Genomic DNA, 20000 nt, shown 5'->3' on the forward strand with positions numbered 1-20000 from the left:
CTGAACTAGAACTGAACTAGAACTGAACTAAAACTGAACTAGAACTGAACTAGAACTGAACTAGAACTGAACTAGAACTGAACTAGAACTAGAACTGAACTAGAACTACAACTGTACTAGAACTGAACTATAATTGAACTAGAACTATCTTAGAACTGTACTGTTTCTATAGTCAAAATTATAGTCGTGTTTGAAGTCTGGACCTTTATATGATCCAGAACTGCAGTTGGCATTGTAGGCTAGTTTATATTTACAGATATGACTTGTCTATATACAAGACTACAGATTAGTGTTGTAGACATATCCAAAGGATTCTTTATAGTATTTGGGACTCTTTTTCTTTTTATTAAATATCACACTTCTAAAGTATGGTGAAAGTATAAATAGATTTCTTAAAACTACATTGTACGTAAAAGCAATGTCAGTGAGACTGTAAATAGATACAGAACGATTACTAGGATGAACAAAAAATATATATACTTACATTCATATATATGTACTTTATAGAGTAATATGCATTGTATTTATAATATGTTCTAACTTTCAAATATTCCAACTGCAAATAACTGCAGTGGAAATTTTTTTGGTTGACGCCACATTTTCTATTTCTACTATTTGCCAATGACACTCAAGTTGAAAAGGAGGGGGAAATAATGTAGATGATAAGTCCAGACGTCGTCGTTGTCTAAAGTAAAGATTATTTTTTATTTATTTATTTTTTTTGCATTTAATAAAGTTAATAAAATTTCTTGTGTTATATTTTACTTTAAGATGCTTTTTTAAGTTGTTTAACTTTCACTGGGATTCAGTTTTGTTTGCAGCAACTTTTTATACTTTTATTACATTTTCTTTTCCCTTTTGAAAAGCAATAATATTAAGAAATTTTTAGCAATTACTTTACTTTTCATACCATTTTGGTTTTGTTTTTCTTTATTGCTCACTTTATTTTCAATTGCAGCTTTTGTTCAAAATCAAATTTTGTGGTGGTTGTATACTTGCAGCATGTTGTCATGACTGCAGTTCTACTTTTTGTTCTTTGCTTTAGAAAAAAACTTATGATTTTCAAACATCTTTGAATTTTCATAATTTGAGTTTATGGTTTTGTGCATTTCAAATACTACAATATTGAGAAACAAATTAGTAAGTTCTGTATATGAGCATGTCTGAGTCTGGCCATTACAGCGGCTTTCTTTGGCTGTTGTTTGAGTCAAGGATTTCTTTGTTGCTATTGGCTTTTTCAATTATTAGTTTTGTTAGTTTGATATTTTACAGAATTTATGCATATTTATGCACTGGGTTTTTGGCTTTATGCCACCTTGGCTAAAAGACAATTTTTATCTGTAGTTCATTTTTGAGTGTTTTGTTTGTTTTATATGTGTATCTCTCTTAAAATACACATTCAGTATTTGTATAATTTGTATAATTTAGTTGAATAGATAGATACAAATTACGGTTAAATACTAGTGAAAAGTCCTTGCTCACATTTCATTGCTTTGATGTTATTAAGAGAGTAATAAAAAAACATTAAATCAGTCTAACGATCAATGTTATATTATATATTGATCCACTTGTGTCAACCTAAAGATATCCTGAAACCTGTCGTAAACGATTCATCCATCCCTCCAACACCTATAGAAACATAACTCGAACTGATCTTAACCGGAGCTGAACTCGAACTGAACTAATACTGAACTAGAACTGAACAAGAACTGAACTAGAACTGAACTAGAACTGAACTAGAACTGAACTAGAACTGAACTAGAACTGAACTAGAACTGAACTAGAACTGAACTAGAACTGAACTAGAACTGAACTAGAACTGAACTAGAACTGAACTAGAACTGAACTAGAACTGAACTAGAACTGAACTAGAACTGAACTAGAACTGAACTAGAACTGAACTGAACTAGAACTGAACTAGAACTGAACTAGAATTGAACTAGAACTGAACTAGAAATCTTTCTTTCCTACTTGACGTAACGAAAATTTACGAAACTAATTTATACACGTAACTAGTTGAGTTCTTCAATTAATTATAAATTAAAAGTGTTATAACGTCCTGAGAAATTGAGTCTTGTGTGTGAATGAAGGAAATTGATAAAATAACACATAACTTAAGGTGAAATAAGGATAATTTTTCTGGATTAGGATATGAAATATTTTTATTGTTATAACTCAATTATGTTAAAGTAGAGAATTTGTCAACTTTAAAAATGTTTATTATAACGAAAAATTTAAAGTTAATGAATTTATTTATATTTGTTATTAGGAGGACTGTAAAAAGTCTGAAAATAATTGTAAAATTAAAGCTAGTTTTCTGTTAATTTAAACGGAATCACTTTAAAACTATTTTAATGGAAATTACGAAAATTTATTTAAACTTAAGTTTACATTGTTATCAACATAAAAACGTATCCTGTTTAATAATTCTGTACCATTTATTATGAAAACAAAATATATTATAAATATCCTGTCAATCAAGTTGATAAAAAATGTATTAATAAATTAATATGTTTTAATTGTATTTATCATTTCAGATATAACATACAAATTGAATTGCAGCAATTCAACGTTGAACCACAAGCATATTCTCCTGAACACACACAAATGCAGTGAAGTGTTAGCTGTCATAACAACAAACTATTTGTACAATTCACAATCAATGTCGTATGTTGTATGTCTTAGAAATATTTCAATTTATTTTTTTTAACATACAAAAACTATGATACATCCATACAACACCGATTGTAAATTGGACATTTAGTTTTAAATTATATTATATATAACAGTTGCCTACAGTTTGGGGTAGATTAATAAGGAATTAGGTACTAGGAGTAACTCTGTTGAACTAGTCCCTTGACTTATCACTTAACTAGTTTAGGGAGATGTCAGCTTGTTTGACTCGTCTGCATTGATTAGTCTGAAATCTAGCTTATGAACTTCCTTGAAGTATTATAGTCTATGTGTTTCTCATGACTAAGGATTCCTTCCTTCCATTCAGTAAGGCCAAAAATGTAGATTTGAAAAGTTGTCTGTCTAAATCAAACCCAAATAATGTTTGATAAACAAGCAAAAACATAATGAAACATATAAATCCAGCTGTTTTAAAAGTAACATTTGTCCCATTCACATTTGGTGTCGTAGCGTTGTAACTTGTAATTTTGTTATTATTGTTTTTCTTTTTGTTTACATGTCAGACTATTTTTGTTGCCTCAAATTTATATATTTTACGACCATTTTAATCGTGATCTCTGTACAAGTAGAAAAGAACTCAATTATTACTTTACTGTTGTCAGAAAATCTATCATCATTTTTTACTTCAAGTAATTTCGGAAAATCTGAACTATACTGTAGAAAGTGAATATACAACTCACCTTAAGTAATCTATTGAGGAGTCTATGATTTATTGTAATCCAAAACTATCCAACTTATTCTGCAACTAGAAGTACGTCACTGTAGATTAACTACAGTTAAACGTCAATATTAACAAATACATCCTAGAAATTTTAAACGTTCTATACTCGATTTTATTCAATTTATCATGACAAGTCGACATGGGACAACTACATAGTTTTTATAGACTTTTGTGAATCGTATAAATTCAGTTAACCAAAAAAAAAAAAAAAACAATAATAAAACATAACAAAAATACACATACATACATATAAAACCAATTTTCAAATAACTTTTCATTTCACAAATCCCTACACACGTAAACAAAAACTTTTGCATTTGTGTTCATGTGTGCGTTAAAAACACGTGTAATACATATTTATTTAAATGTCATTTCGTTTTTCAATACCAGATGTGTCAATCAAAATGAACTTAGAGATAAATCAATCGAATATTAGAGAAACCATTGAAAACATTGTACAAATATAAAATTGTCACTATTTTACAATGTTTACAATTAAAGGGGAGTCGAGTGTTTAACGCATGTGCTAGTATCCTCCATAAACTCATTACTAGTCTGTGGTAATGATACAACTAAACGAAATAATTTAATAATAAATTGTCTGTAAATAAATCACAAAGTGTGTTTTTCTACTGTGAATATGAGACTTGTGTATTAAGTTATAAATTAGTGCAAGAGGAGTTTGTTCATGTCATGAATCGCCATGTGGACGTATATGATGGCAGCTGCCCGAGGAGATCGGGCCAACTCTATGATGGCGAGACGTCGCAATGAAGTTGAATCACCTAAATATGGTTATAAGTAAGTTTTTCATGTTTTTATTTTTAATAATTTTCTATAAAAAGAACTAAACTAGAACTGAACTAGACCTGAACTAGAACTGAACTAGAACTGAACTAGAACTAGAACTGAACTAGAACTGAACAAGAACTGAACTACAACTGAACTAGAACTGAACTAGAACTGAACTAGAACTGAACAAGAACTGAACTAGAACTGAACTAGAACTGAACTAGAACTGAACTAGAACTGAACTAGAACTGAACTAGAACTGAACTAGAACTGAACTAGAACTGAACTAGAACTGAACTAGAACTGAACTAGAACTGAACTAGAACTGAACTAGAACTGAACTAGAACTAAACTAGAATTGAACTAGAACTGAACTAGAACTGAATTAGAACTGAACTAGAACTGAACTAGAATTGAACTAGAAGTGAACTAGAACTGAACTAAAACTGAACTGAAACTGAATTGAACAAGAACTTATCTGAGCAAGAACTTAACTAAACAACAACTAAAACTGAACTATAAATAAAATGTTTGAAAACTTAAGAGATTTCTTAAAAATAAAAATTATCCTTAATTTTCTCTACAAATATAATATTTTTGTGTTCATGACCAAATTTATAGATATATATTATTTTCCTTCTTTGTCTAATATCACACTTAATAAAAATAAATTAGTTTGGCACACATTTCAATAACTTGTACTTTCACTTATTACACTCTTACCAATATAGTCTTAACCGTCCTATGTACCGTTCCATACGTCACAATAATGGACCATCGTCACAACAAAATTGTAATGCTTCAACATTGGGTAGCTCATATCCTTATACCACTTCAACGAGTCATCATTATGGCACGAACCCATCATCAACGTCTAGTTGTTCACAACATCAGCAGCAACATCATCATCATCGTCAACAGCATCATATTATTGGTATTGATGATGTCTATACAAATCCTGTTACAAGTGAAAGTTATGAAATGGAAGATGGCACCAGCCTCTTCTCGCCCCTCACACCTACTAGTACAACAATGACAACCGATACGGCTGTACTTATAGCCAGAAAACACATGATATCGAGTCAACAGAAACATGGCTCACATGCGAAAGGTAGTGGAGGTAGTAGTGCACGAAACTATGCTTCCAGTGGTGATGCTGAAGAACAAAGTTGTTTTGTTGGTAGCCAGGCGGCCGTTGTTCGATTGCCATCACGTAGAACAACAATAACCTCAACATCATCGGCATTTTATCATGAAAGTGATGAAGATGACGACGATGACAACGATGCTGATGGTAATTCTAATGGTGACAATTATGGACAAATTGTCAAATGTTCTGATAGAGTAACAAAGCCAACAACATTAGTAATTGATCAGGAGAATCGTAGTTGTTGTAGTAGTAGTAGAAGAAATCAGCAAAATAAATGCCACCATCGTCGGCATCAAAAGGACATTAATGAAGATTTTACTATGGATGGTAGTAGCGATGAGGATGACGACGATGACGATGATATGGTAAATGAGGACGATGATGACGATGATGGGATAAGTGAGCAAAAGCAGGCCAATTACAAGGAAAACATTATGGAAAATGGCAAAAAATTATCACAGGTAAGTCAAGTTGTTACATTTCAAGATTTTTTTTCCTGATTTAGTGTGTAAATGTTTGTTTCTAAATCGTATCAAGTTATGTTTAGTAGTTGATGTAACTACTTGCAAATCTTGCGATATCTTGTTCTATTTTTCATCAGAAATGATCAATATAATATAAAGTGTCTAATTAGATTAAAATATACGTTGTATAGTACATTTTAAACCACATCTTTTTAAATTATACAGTTTTTAAAGGTGGTTATTATGAAATTGTTTATTTCACTATTAAAAGTCTACTGGGTTATATTTCGATTTACTGTAAGTTTTATGTAAATTACATTTTCATAACCTTTGCCAAATGGTTGTTAAACTTTACAACTCATAATTGTATTCATTAATATTTCCTCTTGATATTGCCAAAAATGCTGACCTTAATTACATTCAAAGAGTTGAATATTAAGATGGTATCAATTTTTACAAATACAGCAAATAAGGATGCTTCACCTATTAGCTACTTATTAATGCCTTTCAATTGTAACCACTTACCTAATCACTTCATTGACTACTACATATCATCCTCATCAAATAGAATTAGTTATACTACTTGTGAAACCATTTGAGTTATTAGTCATTTCTTCAATCTTTTTCGCGAAACAATAGATAATATAAATTTTTGTTATTACCTGTAAGTGATTGTGAAAACTACATGCTTTCAGAGACATAACTACGTAATAACTTAAAAAGCATTTTTTAGCATTTTAATCTTTTAGATGTATTTGTTAATGAATTTTAGAGCATAATCTATGGGATCTATGATCTTAACCTTTTCGCGATACTACTTGCTTACAATGACATAACCGGGTAATAACGGAATCTATGGTTAACTATGATACGATCGAGAAAAACATTCATAGAAAATTTTTATACAATATATCTCTATATATAAAAGAGAAGCATTACTGACTGACGGATTCATTATCGTATAGCTCAAACGACTTAGAATCATGAAATTTTGACAGTATATGTTTTTTGGGGGGATTTTTGGATATTTGTATATTAAGGGTTAAAAAGAACATAATGGTGGTAAAACAGGTTTTCTTGAATATCTTACACAATATTAGTGATACACGAAAAATTTTAATTACATCCACTTCTACTCTTAAAACGAGCGGATGGGTATTTGGTACTTTTTCGAATTTCGTACTTTTAAAGGGTGAAAATGTGTAACAAAGGTTATTTTGGAACCTTTTTAGGACCTTTGTAACTTTTTAACTAATAAATAAATATAAATAACTTAAACACATTTTCAAAATTATCAGACCCTAATCTCGTACTTTTTTTAAATTCATTCCTTTTTGGGTGTAAAAGGGAGAAAGCTGTATTTTAGTACTTTTTTCAGTACATTTTGAATATTTTTTCGATTTATTGACGTATTCTTTTTATTTCCTAAGTTTGGAGGAAATAAATTATCGTTCTTTTAAATGAAAATTTATAATAGGGGGTTTTTCAAATTGTACTTTTTTGTATTTTCTATAATACTGAACATAGAAATACATTCGGCAACAGAGGACCGAAATACGAAACTATCAAAAAATCCAAAGTCAAGTTCTTACTCACATAGAATACATTGCCGAAGGTTGAGTATCTACAGAGTCTGAACATACCTGTATAAAATAAGAAAGAATTTTCTATTCGGCTGTGACGAATTTTATATACCCTTCACCATGGTGTGTCAGTCAAGGGTCTCTTTTAAATCACTCATTTCGGTCTCAACATGCTTAATTTCATATTTCTAGATTCAATATTATAGAAAATTCAAAACAGAATCTTTTGAAAAACCAAAAAGTATCCAAAAGTTCCCTTTTAAGGGTTCTCACGTAGTTCTGACTCTAGATGTTTATTTTCATATTTCTCGTTCTTTTGTTAAAGGGCCAAATGTTTAAGTTTTTGGCTACTCACCTAATTCCGACTCTACATACTTAATTTCATGTTTCAAGGTTCAATATTATAGAAAATTCAAAAAGTACCTTTTGTAGAACGAAATTGTATAAAAAAATCCCCTTTGATGTGTTCTCGTCTAATCTGAGTACAAAAATCCCCTTTTATGGGTTCTCTTCTAATTTGAGCTCTACATAATTATTTTCATGTTCCTAGGTTCAATATTATAGAATATTCAAAAAGTACCTTTTGAAAAACGTAAAAGGACCAAAAAGTTCCCTTTCTTCGATCATATTTCTTAGTTCAATATTATAGAAAATTCAAAAAGTACCTTTTTTAAAAACGAACAAGTATGAATGTATAGTCGGGCGTAGCCGACCATATAATACCCTACACCAGTCAGTATGTATGTTAAAAATGGGGATTATTTAAAAAAATAAAGCATTTGGTTTGTTTTTTAACTTTATTTCGGAATATTTTTCCTTTTTTTTTTTGGCAAAAAAAGAGATTTTTTTAAGAGGGACCAAAGGGGAGCAAAGGGGCAAAATATGGCCCTATCCTTAAAAATGTTGGTAGGGGGAGTTAAGTCTTCATCAATATTATTTATGTAGAATTTAAAAGTGTTATTAGTGTTTGTAAGTGAATTTTGACCTTTAAGTCATTTTCTGAAGGGGAGTTTGTATGGGGGATAGGGTCAAATGAAGCCCGATCATTACAAAAATCGATAGTGTCATTTAAAACTAAGTTTTGTCGACTTTTGTTAACATAATAGATCATTTAAGTTAATTATAAGCCAAAAGGCCCTATTTGGGGGGTACGGTTGTATGGGGGTTGGTCGAAATAATGGACCGATTTTAACCATTTTCAATAGACTTCGTCCTTGGGCCAAAAGAAGCGTGTGTACCAAATTTCATCCAATTATCTTGAAAATTGCGACCTGTACCTTGCGCACAAGGTTTACATGGACAGCCAGCCAGACGGACGGACATAGCTTAATCGACTCAGAAAATGATTCTAAGCCGATTGGTATACTTTAAGGTGGGTATAGGATGAATATTTTAGTATGTTACAAACATCAGCACAAACCCAATATACCCTCCCCACTAAAGTGGTGTAGGGTATAAAAAGTACCAAAAAGTTCCCTTTTATGGCTTCTAACTTAAGCCAGGCTCCACTTACGTAATTTCATGTTTGTAGCCAATAACAATACACTACTGCTGCTTTCGCTCTGCTACTCTTGCTCTGCTGCTCTCGAAGCATGCCTTGTTTTTATAAACAAGCTTAGAATAATAAAATTTTTTGCATTTTCTGTTTGAGCATGAATTAAAAATCTCAATTTTGGATGACATTTTCAGAGGTTGTCTCGGATTTTTGCTCATATTTCCGTTATTTGCTGATTTTAAATAGCGATCTTCCCGAAAGCATGTCTAGCCTATTGAAAATGGTTGAAATCGGTCCATTATTTCACCTAGCCCCCATACAACCGAACCTCCCGATTTGAACTTTTTATGCCATAATTACGTCAAATATTCTATTATCTCTAAAAATTAGCATAAATAAGTTTTACATAAGTATAAATTACACTGCAGATTTTCGTAAGGACCCTAGCCCCCATACAAACCCCCCTTCAAAAAATGTCTTAAACGTCTAAAATTGACTTGTAACCATTTGTATCGCAATGAAACTCAACAAAACTAACTGTTATTTAAAAATATATCCTTTTCCCAAATTTACCGAGGATCGGCCCGATTTGACCTACATATATAAAGCCTCATTTAGAAATTTTTAGTTTTTTTTATCAATAAATTGCTTAAATATTTTGGAAAACTATTCAACATAAAAGTTTCTTTATAAAAAGTAAAAATTTTAAAAATATACTCATGGTGTAGGGTATTATATGGTCGGCCATGCCCGACTATAATTTCCTACTTGTTTTGGATTAAACTACAACCTCCACGTGCATTACGAAGTGACCCTTCCAATAACTGGGACAAGACTGAGTACCAAACTCAGACCCATAAGCTGCTGGTTTCCGTAGCAACACTTGTCTCTCTGATTTAAAACAAAACATTTGAATTTTCGGCAGACTAGAGATACCGATACACCCTCCTTTCCTTCAGATTGCTATCACAATAATATGGTAAAATTTCATCAGGATAATATAAGGGTAAAGGGGGCTATATGAAATATTAAAGCCATAAATTAATTTGAAAACATTCTAAATCTTTTCATAATTTTTTATATAATATTTCCCGTTTTCCCTCTAAACTATGGAAGAAATTTCAAACATGATCTTGGCTTAATGTTAACAAATCTTTATTTGACCTTTTCTCCAAAATTATTATCTCTATCATCATCATTATTGTTATTACTAAAACTATCCCACGTCTGACGTTCAGCCTTGGCTAGGACATTAAAAACCGTTGCTCCCGCAAAATATATAACGGTGGCCACTAAGAAAACCATACGCCAATTGGCAATTGTTGGCTCATTATGCACTAAATGACCCGAAACAATAGGAGCAAATAGGCCTACAAAATTTGCCGTGCAATTTGTAACGGCCATTAGGAAGCCAGCATAATGTGGAGCTATATCCAAGTGATTGATTTTAAACCCCGAATAAATGGCACCATTAAGACCTACGCCCAGGCTTAATATAAATAAAGTTAAGACACGATTACAGCCAGTAAAGGAGGCGGTAGCCAAAGCTATACCGGGACCATATTGTCCTATGGAATTCATAAGTTTTCTAGTAGCTGAAATGCTAAAACGTTGAGAGCTAATCATCCAATCGGCCACAACAGCAATGACAAGGGAAAATAACCACATGCACAGATAGGGTAGAGAAGAATAGAAACCATTGGATTTTAAAGAAAATCTTAGAACTTGTTTCATATAGGTGGGTAATTCGGTGAGTAAAGTTTCGTAGCCATAATTCTGACCAATATGAGCAAATAAAATGCCATAAAAGGGTAAAGATTTCATAATAGCTTTTAAAGGTAATTTTGACGTTTCCTGAGGCTCAGAACCCCATATAGAATTATTAATATATTCCTTTTCATTAGCTCTTATAGAGGGATGTGTATTAGGCTCCTCGTAGACCCACAGTAAAAATGCCAAACACCATATAGTGGCGGCAAAACCAAAAACATAAAATATCAAAGACCAGCCACCATGTTCAGCTAATATACCCGATATAGGCATAGAAATAATTGTACCAAATTGAGCTCCCGAATAGACAGCAGCACCCATGCGTGATCTTTCATTAGGTGGTATCCATTTGGCTAGCAAAGCATGTGTACAGGGTACAATAGGTCCCTCTCCCAGACCTTGTATAAAACGGGCTACACACAAACCCCATACACCATATAAACGTGTGGATAACGGTACTAGAAAAGCCATCAGAGAATTCAATAACATGCCATAGCCCAAAAAGTTGAGAGCACCATAACGTTTGGCCAATACACCAAAGGGAACTTGGGTCATAACATAACCATAGAAAAAAGAAGCCAATATATAGCCCTGTAGTTGTGAACTCCAAACATAAGGTCCATCTTGTGTTATAGTTATTGCCGTCAGATTAACATTCGGACACTCGGATTCTAGTTCTTCCATTGAGGTTTCCGTAATGGCTGTATTGTTGACCATAGCTACTATGGCCACCGACATATTAGTGCGCATTACATAGGCATTAGCCATGCCCAAAAACAGCATAAATGTAACAAAATATCGTGTTTGATACAGTTCTTGAGGTTTGTTTAAAGTCTGTTGCATTTCCGGAGAAACTTTTAAATGGATTATTTCGGTTTGAATTATTTGAACGAATGTTTTTCTTTATAATTTTGAAAGTTTAAAAAATAACGGAAATGATTTGGTATCGATAAGTTTAACAGGATGTTTATTAAACTTTTATTTTTAGACTGTTTTAGAATTACTTATAATTGGTTCCACGTAGGCCTTGGTAGCCGAATTTCGTGTGAATAAATCAACTATTTTTATTTACTTCAGCTTCGTGAGAAGGGTTTGAAAAGGAGGATATATATATGTACAACAAATCGTGCGATCCTTAACCAGAACTTTAGGTGGGAATCAAATCTACCACCAGAATGGAATTCTAACAACTAACCTACCTCCTCATTACGTTTTTTATACCCTCCACCACCATGAGCGATGTATAACACCTAGAAATATTCATCTGACACCCAACAAAGTATATTCTGGAGCCTTATCAAATTCTGAGTCTAATTATATATGTTCGTCTGTCCGTCCATCTGTCTGTTTGTCTGTCTGTCCGTCTGTGTGTCTTTATAAAACACGCTCATGTAAATACAAAGTTAAGTTATCTAATAAAATTCAGCAAAAGGATTCACTATTATCCTAGTGTGCAATATAAGTCCATGAAATTCGCCACACTTTTGTTTTTTCATGAGAGCTTGACACCGGTTGAAAATTGGCAGAATTCGTTCACAATTTTATATAACTCACATATAAATGTACATATTTCGGGAAAACGTGTTTATTGTTAATTAATTCCATTAAAAAAAATTAATTAAAGTTTTATGTCAATACAATTCATGCTAAGGAAGCAAATTCTGAGTCGATTTAGCTATGTCCGTCTGTGTGTCTTTTTAAAACACGCTCACATAAAAACGAAGTTAAGTTACCTAATGAAATTCGGCCAAAGGACTCACTATAGACCGCTCTTACTCTTACCCTGACAAGAAATGTAACATTCTCTTTCCGTGAGTTTGAGAAGAGGACCTGATTATCTTCTCTGATTCAACCACAGGTCAAATCCATTCAAGGAAAGGCTTAGGATACATTTGACACAACTTATTCATAGTCCAACAGACTGGAGGTACTAGTATCACTTTTTCCGCCCGAATAGTAATCACACTAAGACTGGAGAAGATCATCAAGCTAAAATACTACCAGATGTACTCCATAAATATAAGATTGTTGTTTGTAATTTCCATAATCAAAAAGTATCTAGATCCTTGTAGATAAAGCAGTCGATTAAGTTTCATAGTTTGTCTTCGGATGGACATCTTCTTAATCCAAATTTTCATTAATTCTTTTGATGACAAGCCTTCTAGAAATTTACTATTTAAAATCATTAAAACTAATGTTACTATAAAACCATTTCGTTACTGCGAATTTTACTTTCCAATCTATTTTCGATTTATAGTTATTCAACAGCTTAAGTAAAAAGTCAAATATTCTCACTAACTTAAAAGTATTTAACAAGTTGTGTGTTCAATGTTAAATATATCTTTTTTGATAATAACAATAACTTAACTTTTGCAAGAAAACCTTTTCATGAGAAAAGATTCCAGTAGTCAAGTAGCAGTTCAAAGTTCTATAAACTTATAAAAAAAGTTAAAGTAAGAATAACAAGAATAAATGTATCAAAAAAAGTTTTGTTTACACTTTATACAAGTTAAAACAAACACTGTAAATTTCTTATACAGTTAAAGAGAGGAAAACTGTTTTTATGATTTAGAAAACTTAAATTGTACTAAAGAAATTATAATGTTATTACTTAAATAACCCTAACTGCATAATATCGTATAGAAGTAAAAAAAATCTTTGAAACAGCGGTACTTTTTGAGGCGTATGAGTTATATAACATTTTTACAAAAAAAATATCACTCATACTCATGGAGTTCCTGAAGTCTTCTTGACAGAAAATTCTCCAATATTATTCGAAACTTTAAAACGCTAATTCCAAATAGAATATCTTGGTCAAGCGTAACATAAGAGAAAATTCCATTAGGAATCCGTTGTTACTTGGATAGCTCTAAATTGGGGGATAAAGTGGGGCTGGGGTTCTATATTGATGATCCGAAAGCAGAAACTTATCACCGTTTACCAAATCATAACAAAAGCTTCCAGGCAGAAGTACGAGCAATAACGGAATGCGTAAATTGGATTAGAATAAATATGGTGCCCACAGCGCTTAATATATTTAGCGACATCCAGAAGATAGAACTAAATCTATGACCGTATTGGATTGTAAGAAAGCTTAAACTGAATACTCTTCCAGAGGTAAGGTTCATATCATATGGGTACCAGCCCACTCGTGTGTAGTCGGTAACGAAATGTAAAAGCTTTAAAGGAAAGGGAACTCGAGGCAGTTAACCTCACAAACGAAAAACCATTCGACAACAACAAAACCTGAACTAAAAATATAGGTGAGAGAATTCCATAAAACCTCTTGAAATAATGAAACAGTGGGTAGAACGACGAATATCTTATGGGGTGACCCTGTTGAAAGCAAGACGAAAAATCTGCTCAAAATGAGCAAGTCTGAAATTAGTATGATAGTACGTATTCTAAATGGACAAACAGGATTACGAGCACATTTATGAGAAATTGGACGTGCGGATTCAGACGTATCTAGAGCATGTGGAGAGGACAGTGAAACTTTGGAGCACTTTCTTTGCATTCGTCGAAGATATATTATTCCGGAAATAACATTCCTAACTAATACTGATTAGAAGTTCTTAGTAATTACTTTACCTAACTTTATTACTTTTTGAGGCATATGAGCTATACAACAGGTATTTACGAAATATCACTCATACTCACTGTATTCCTTAGCACTTTTTCAAATTAATAAATTTCACAAAATTATCTCATTTATCTAATAAACCAGCTGCTCAACATTCGAATAAAAGTAAAAAATCCCTGGCGTATGACTTTACAACATTTATATAAAAAATATCACTCATACTCACGGTATTCCTATAAACTTTTTTAAATTTTTAACATTTAGATTGTGAATACAATTTCGAAATTTATCAAAATTATTCGATGTGGCGAATAAGCCAACAGCCCAAACTTCGTATAAAAGTAGAAAAAACTCCACCTAACATCATTACTTTTTAAGGCGTATAAGCTTTAAAACATTTATATAGAAAATATCACTCATACTCACTGTATTTCAAAAGCCTTCTTAAAATTATTAAAATTTGGAGTTTATATAAATTTGCAAAAACTGACTGCACAAAATTCGTATAAAAGTAAAAAAAAACTTAATCGTATGAGCTCTAAAACATTTATATACGAAATATCACTCATACGCTCGGTATTCCTAAAAATTTCTTTAAATTATTAAGATTATTAAAACATTTTCAAAATTTCCCAAAATTATTCGATTTGACTATTAAGCCAACAGCACAAAATTCATAAAAGAGTACAAAAAAACTCCTCCCAACATCATCAATTTTTAAGGCGTATGAGCTATACAACATTTTCATATTAAATATCGCTCATACTCACTGTATTCCTGAAGGCTTCTTAACAAAATATTGTTAAAAATAAACATCAATGTTAAACCCTTTGCAAATCATCCATCTGACTTTAATAATATTTTATCAAATAAATTCAGTTGTTTTCGAACGTTTTCTTTAATGGAAAAAACTAAATTTATGGGAATTTTATAGACTTTGTTTCTCATCTGTTTTCTAATATAAAAAAATAAAATACACAAATTTATAAGTGAAAAAACGACGGGGCTTGTCTTAAATTTTACAAATCTGATGATGATCAATTTATTTTGAGAACTTTAAGCTAATAAAAAAAAAAAATCAAAGGAAGAGTTATTATATTGAAGTATTGGTGAAATTTGAATTGTCTCTAATCTATAATACCCAGTAGTTAAACAAGTAATAAATTGTATTCCTTTTAGGTGTTATTTTTATATAATGTATACCGATATAAAGCCAATGTTTTCCTAGGAAATCTATAAACAAAAATTTTTAATTAGAGACATTTTTATTGTTCAGATGTTAATTTGGAATCAAAGCGATGTGCGATGTTGATACCAAAACTTGATCAAACTGGTTCATTTAAAGGGGCAAAGCACAGTTCGGTCCTATTCAAACTTTCGAAAAAGAAGACACATTTCTAAGTTTTTTTTTTTGAACCAGAAAAAAAAGGTTAAAGGAAAGAAGACATATGTAGTGGTGTTTCGATATAAACCTACCCTAATCAAACGAAAAACCAATATAGAGTAAAAATCTGTGAGTATTTCCCAAATCAAAAGGAACACATTTAGCAGAACAATGAAACACATCAACAATGCTACGATGTTTCAGAGGATCAATACAGTTCGATATCTTAATGTCACAAGTAAGTACCAAGAGCTCCTGTTGTAAGCACTCGAGTAGCTTTAAAGTTGTACATCGCTCTTTAATACAAGTTTTGTTCGTGACAGATCAACTGAACAATGAAACACATCAACAATGCAACGATGTTCCAGAGGATCAGTACAGTTCGATATCTTAATGTCAGAAATAAGTACCAAGGGCTTCTTTTGTAAGCTCTCTAGTAGCCTTAAAATTGTACATCGCTCTTTAATACAAGTTTTGTTTATGAAAGATCAACAGAACAATGAAACACATCCACATTGCTACGATGCTCCAGAGGATCACTACAGTTCGATATCTTAATGTCACAAATAAGTTCCAAGGGCTCCTTTTGTAAGCACTCGAGTAGACTCAAAGTTGTACAACGCTCTTTAATACAAATTTTGTTCGTGACAGATCATGTTATTGTTTATATAACACTGTCACTGTCTTGATATGTCCAGAGTTTTTGATTTATTTAAATTTACACCACTCATAAGTATTTGTGAATAGAACAGCATCTGTCTTGTCATCTGTCCTTGGCCAATCTTCCTTTAACTTGGTTATATTGTATTCACGCTTTAAAACGCTGCTAAAAATAGCTCTAAAACTATTTTGTTAGCTAAAGGATTGTTAAGTCTTTCGATACAATTACCTTTTTAACAGATATGTATGGCTACAAGACTGAGTCAAGTAAAGCACTTAAACAAATCAAGTATATAAAAAACCTTGGAAATATCTAGACCTACGTTAGCTAAAATTTTAAGACTTCCCATCGGACATATTACACTAATGAACTTCTCCCATTGTGGTGTGGTGTTGTAATGCGATTGAAAAAACATGCTACTGGCGCATTCGGTCCGACGGGATAGAGGTTCGAATGGTTTGCGTATTGAAAATGGTTAATATCGGTCCATTATTTCACCTAGCCCCCATACAACTGAATCCGCGAATACGGCTTTTAAGTTCATAAGTATGTTTCATATACTCGTATCTCTACAAAAAGCTGCAAAATCAAGTTCTATACTAGCCTTGATGACCATCACGAACTCTAGAATTAAAGGCCCTCATTTGACCTTAGCCCTTATAAAAAGCCTTCTACAACATAAATGTTTCATTTTTAAAACTAAATCACATTTTATATTTGTATGCCTTTATTAAATCTCAAAATCAGTACATTATAAAATCACTTTAATCCTTAAAAGGCTGATATTACTTATGTTTTTTGTACTTAATGGATTCATACTTGAATCAAGTATAATAGACTTGATTTTAGTAAGACTAAACTTATAGTATTATTGAAAACACTTGGGATTGTTTATAATACGAATTACTAAAACTAGTTTTTCTTTGTGTATTACTTACATATTATTAAGTAAATTTGGTAACCAAGGGTTAACTTGAATGAAAATTGCAGGATAATAAATGATTTTAGCTGCAGACAGCCCCAGAGATAAATATTACTACTTTCTAAATATTACTATTTACAACTAACAGCATTCGTTTTCTAATTTATGTTAGTCTACTTCTAGGCGTTCTCTCATAAGCTTTTAATGTTAATCCATTCTAAGTCGTCTGTTTGTCCATTTGTACTGGAAACTGCCTTAAAGAACAATATTAACTCCTTATAACACTGCTGAGGAGGTTATTTATGCTATTCTTATTTAAGAATTTTACATACTTTTCGATTTAAATGGATTTACTTACATATACCATGAGCTTTGATTGACATTACTAATACATACACACATAAGAATATTCTTTTAATACATGTGTCTGCTTTTGACATACACAAAAAAAGTTTTAAAAATGTAACATTTTCAAATGATTGTTAAACATTTGATTGAATTATTGAATTGTAAATTGAGTTTAGAAAATGTTTTTTTTTTGTTTATTTTACATGAATATGAATAATTTATAATGAAATGATTAGAAATTTAATATTAATTCATAATTCTTCAATTCACAATCGATGCCGTATCGTTGTAGCAATTTTTCAAATACATTTTTATGAAACAAAAACAAATCAATAATAAAAAAATTACGACATCCTACGATACAACCGTACAACACCGATTGTAAATTGGACAAATAAATTTTAAAGAATTTTAAAATTTAAGCAGAAGTTCACTGAACAAGTAAAACAAGTAAGAAATTATAATTGGGCTAGGCCGACCATATAATACCCTACACCTTTTACAGAAATATAATGGGATTTAGTTGCCTTTATAAAGTATTTAAGTTGAATTGTATCTTGCCCCAGATATACATACTTAAGCCGTTTATTGTAAAATAAAATTGTGGACATTTAAGTGAAATTTTGATGGGGGCTTTTGTAATGGGGCTAGATGAAATAATGGACCGATGTAAACCATTTTCAACCGGCTACGTCTATGGTATCATAGACTATCATCTGCCAAGATTCATTGACTTATCTTCAAAATTGCGACCTGTAGTTTGATTACAAGGTTAACAAGCCCTATTGGAGGGTTCAGTTGTATGAGGGCTAGGTGAAATAATGGACCGATCTTTTTGAATAGACTTCATCCCTGGGGCAATAGAAGATGATGTACCAAATTTCATTGAATTATCTTCGAAATTGGGACATGTAGTTTGATTACAAAATTTACATGGACAGACAGACAGACAGACGACGGACGGACATGATTCTGAGCAGATTCGTAAACTTTAAGGTGGGTATAGGACCAATATTATTGTGCGTTACAAACATCAGCACAAACCCAATATACCCTCCCCATTTATAAATAATTAAATATTCAAATGTTTATACCCTACAAAACTATAGTGGTGAGGGTATTATGCGTTTGTGCTGATATTTGTAACACTTAAAAATATTGGTCCTACACTCACCTTAAAGTATACCAATCGGCTTAGAATCACTTTATGTTCTATGTTTGTTTGTCCGTCCGTCTGTCTATCTGTCTGTCTGTCTGTCTGTCTGTCTGTCTGTCTGTTTATCTGTCTGTCTGTGTGTCCATGTAAACCTTGTGAAAATAGTTTAAACCTTGTAAAAATAGTAGGGGACACCGATCCCCATACGTACTATTGTATGTATGGGGGCACCGATAAGGCCTTTGGGCTCATAATTTCAATAATGTCAACAAAAATCGCCAAAACTTAGCTTTATAGAACTTTAAATGACACCACCGATTTTTGTAATGAACGGGCTTCATTTGACCCTAGCCCCCATACAAATTCTCCTTCAGAAAATGACTTGAAGGTCAATAAATAATCATATAATCGACCATACCCGACTATACATACATACTTGTCTTAAATAGTAAAGTATTTTTTAATGTCAAAATAATAAACAATTTCAATAAAATGTTTAATTAATTAAATTTCTTTTTATCTATTATTTTTTCTAAATTTAATTGATAAAAGACAACTGTATTATACTCCAAAGTGAAAGAGTATCTGTTTCTTGTTGTAATAATGCTTAAAGCAAATTTTTAAATTAAAATACTTATTTACTTCAATGTATATTCTTGTCTAACGTTAAAAGAAAGACAAGTTTTTTTTTGTCAAAAAAAAAAAAAAAAATGCAACATCTCTACAATTACATTTGTTAAATGATGCCATCCATGTTAAAAAAAAATTGTCATAAATTAAACTATCAAGAGACAATGAGACAACTAGTATTTTAAGAAGTTTATGTGTACAACGAACTATGTATAGAAAAATCCATACAGACTTAATATTCTAGAGAATTTAAGTTGAATACTTAAGATGAAGTTTTTGGATATCAACTAAAAAAAACCACACAAATTGTTATACGATGCTGTTGTGTTAGAACTACTTTTTTGTTGAACGCTATTTCTTGTTACATGCTAAAACATTTTCTTCGTTTATTCAGCAGAGGTTAGATGCAACTCTCATGTAGAACAACTTTTTCAATCCATGTTGATATATTGAGCTAACTGCAACTTGACTACTGCTTTAACTTTAATAATGTTCTGTTCTTTTTCTTTTCCTTTTTCGTTATCAAATTGTTATTATCTTGTTATAATGTTATATAAATTAAAAAGTTTTTGACCTCAAACATGCTGTAAGAAATACAAGTATGAACAAGTCGACCATAACCGACCATCGAAAAAAAGTTGTGAGGA

At 31.6% G+C, this 20000-nt stretch overlaps 2 protein-coding genes across 2 annotated transcripts in view; one reads left to right on the forward strand and one right to left on the reverse strand.

Moving 5' to 3' along the window:
* The window catches only part of LOC111687415 (cyclic nucleotide-gated cation channel subunit A), an 88824-nt gene that overhangs the window by 16965 nt on the left and 51859 nt on the right, over nt 1-20000 (forward strand). Inside the window, exons 2-4 of the mRNA XM_046955196.1 lie at nt 2538-2667; nt 3806-4216; nt 4939-5818. Coding sequence (XP_046811152.1) covers nt 4119-4216; nt 4939-5818 — 978 coding nt within the window. The 5' untranslated portion in view covers nt 2538-2667; nt 3806-4118. The remainder of the gene's footprint in view (nt 1-2537; nt 2668-3805; nt 4217-4938; nt 5819-20000) is intronic.
* Nucleotides 10042-11563, reverse strand: LOC111680702 (putative inorganic phosphate cotransporter). The gene has a single exon (XM_023442404.2). It carries the CDS (start codon nt 11510-11512, stop codon nt 10055-10057), a length of 1458 nt encoding a protein of 485 aa, XP_023298172.2. The 5' UTR covers nt 11513-11563; the 3' UTR covers nt 10042-10054.

Source organism: Lucilia cuprina, chromosome 6 (assembly GCF_022045245.1).
Source record: "Lucilia cuprina isolate Lc7/37 chromosome 6, ASM2204524v1, whole genome shotgun sequence".
Classification (NCBI taxonomy): domain Eukaryota; kingdom Metazoa; phylum Arthropoda; class Insecta; order Diptera; family Calliphoridae; genus Lucilia; species Lucilia cuprina.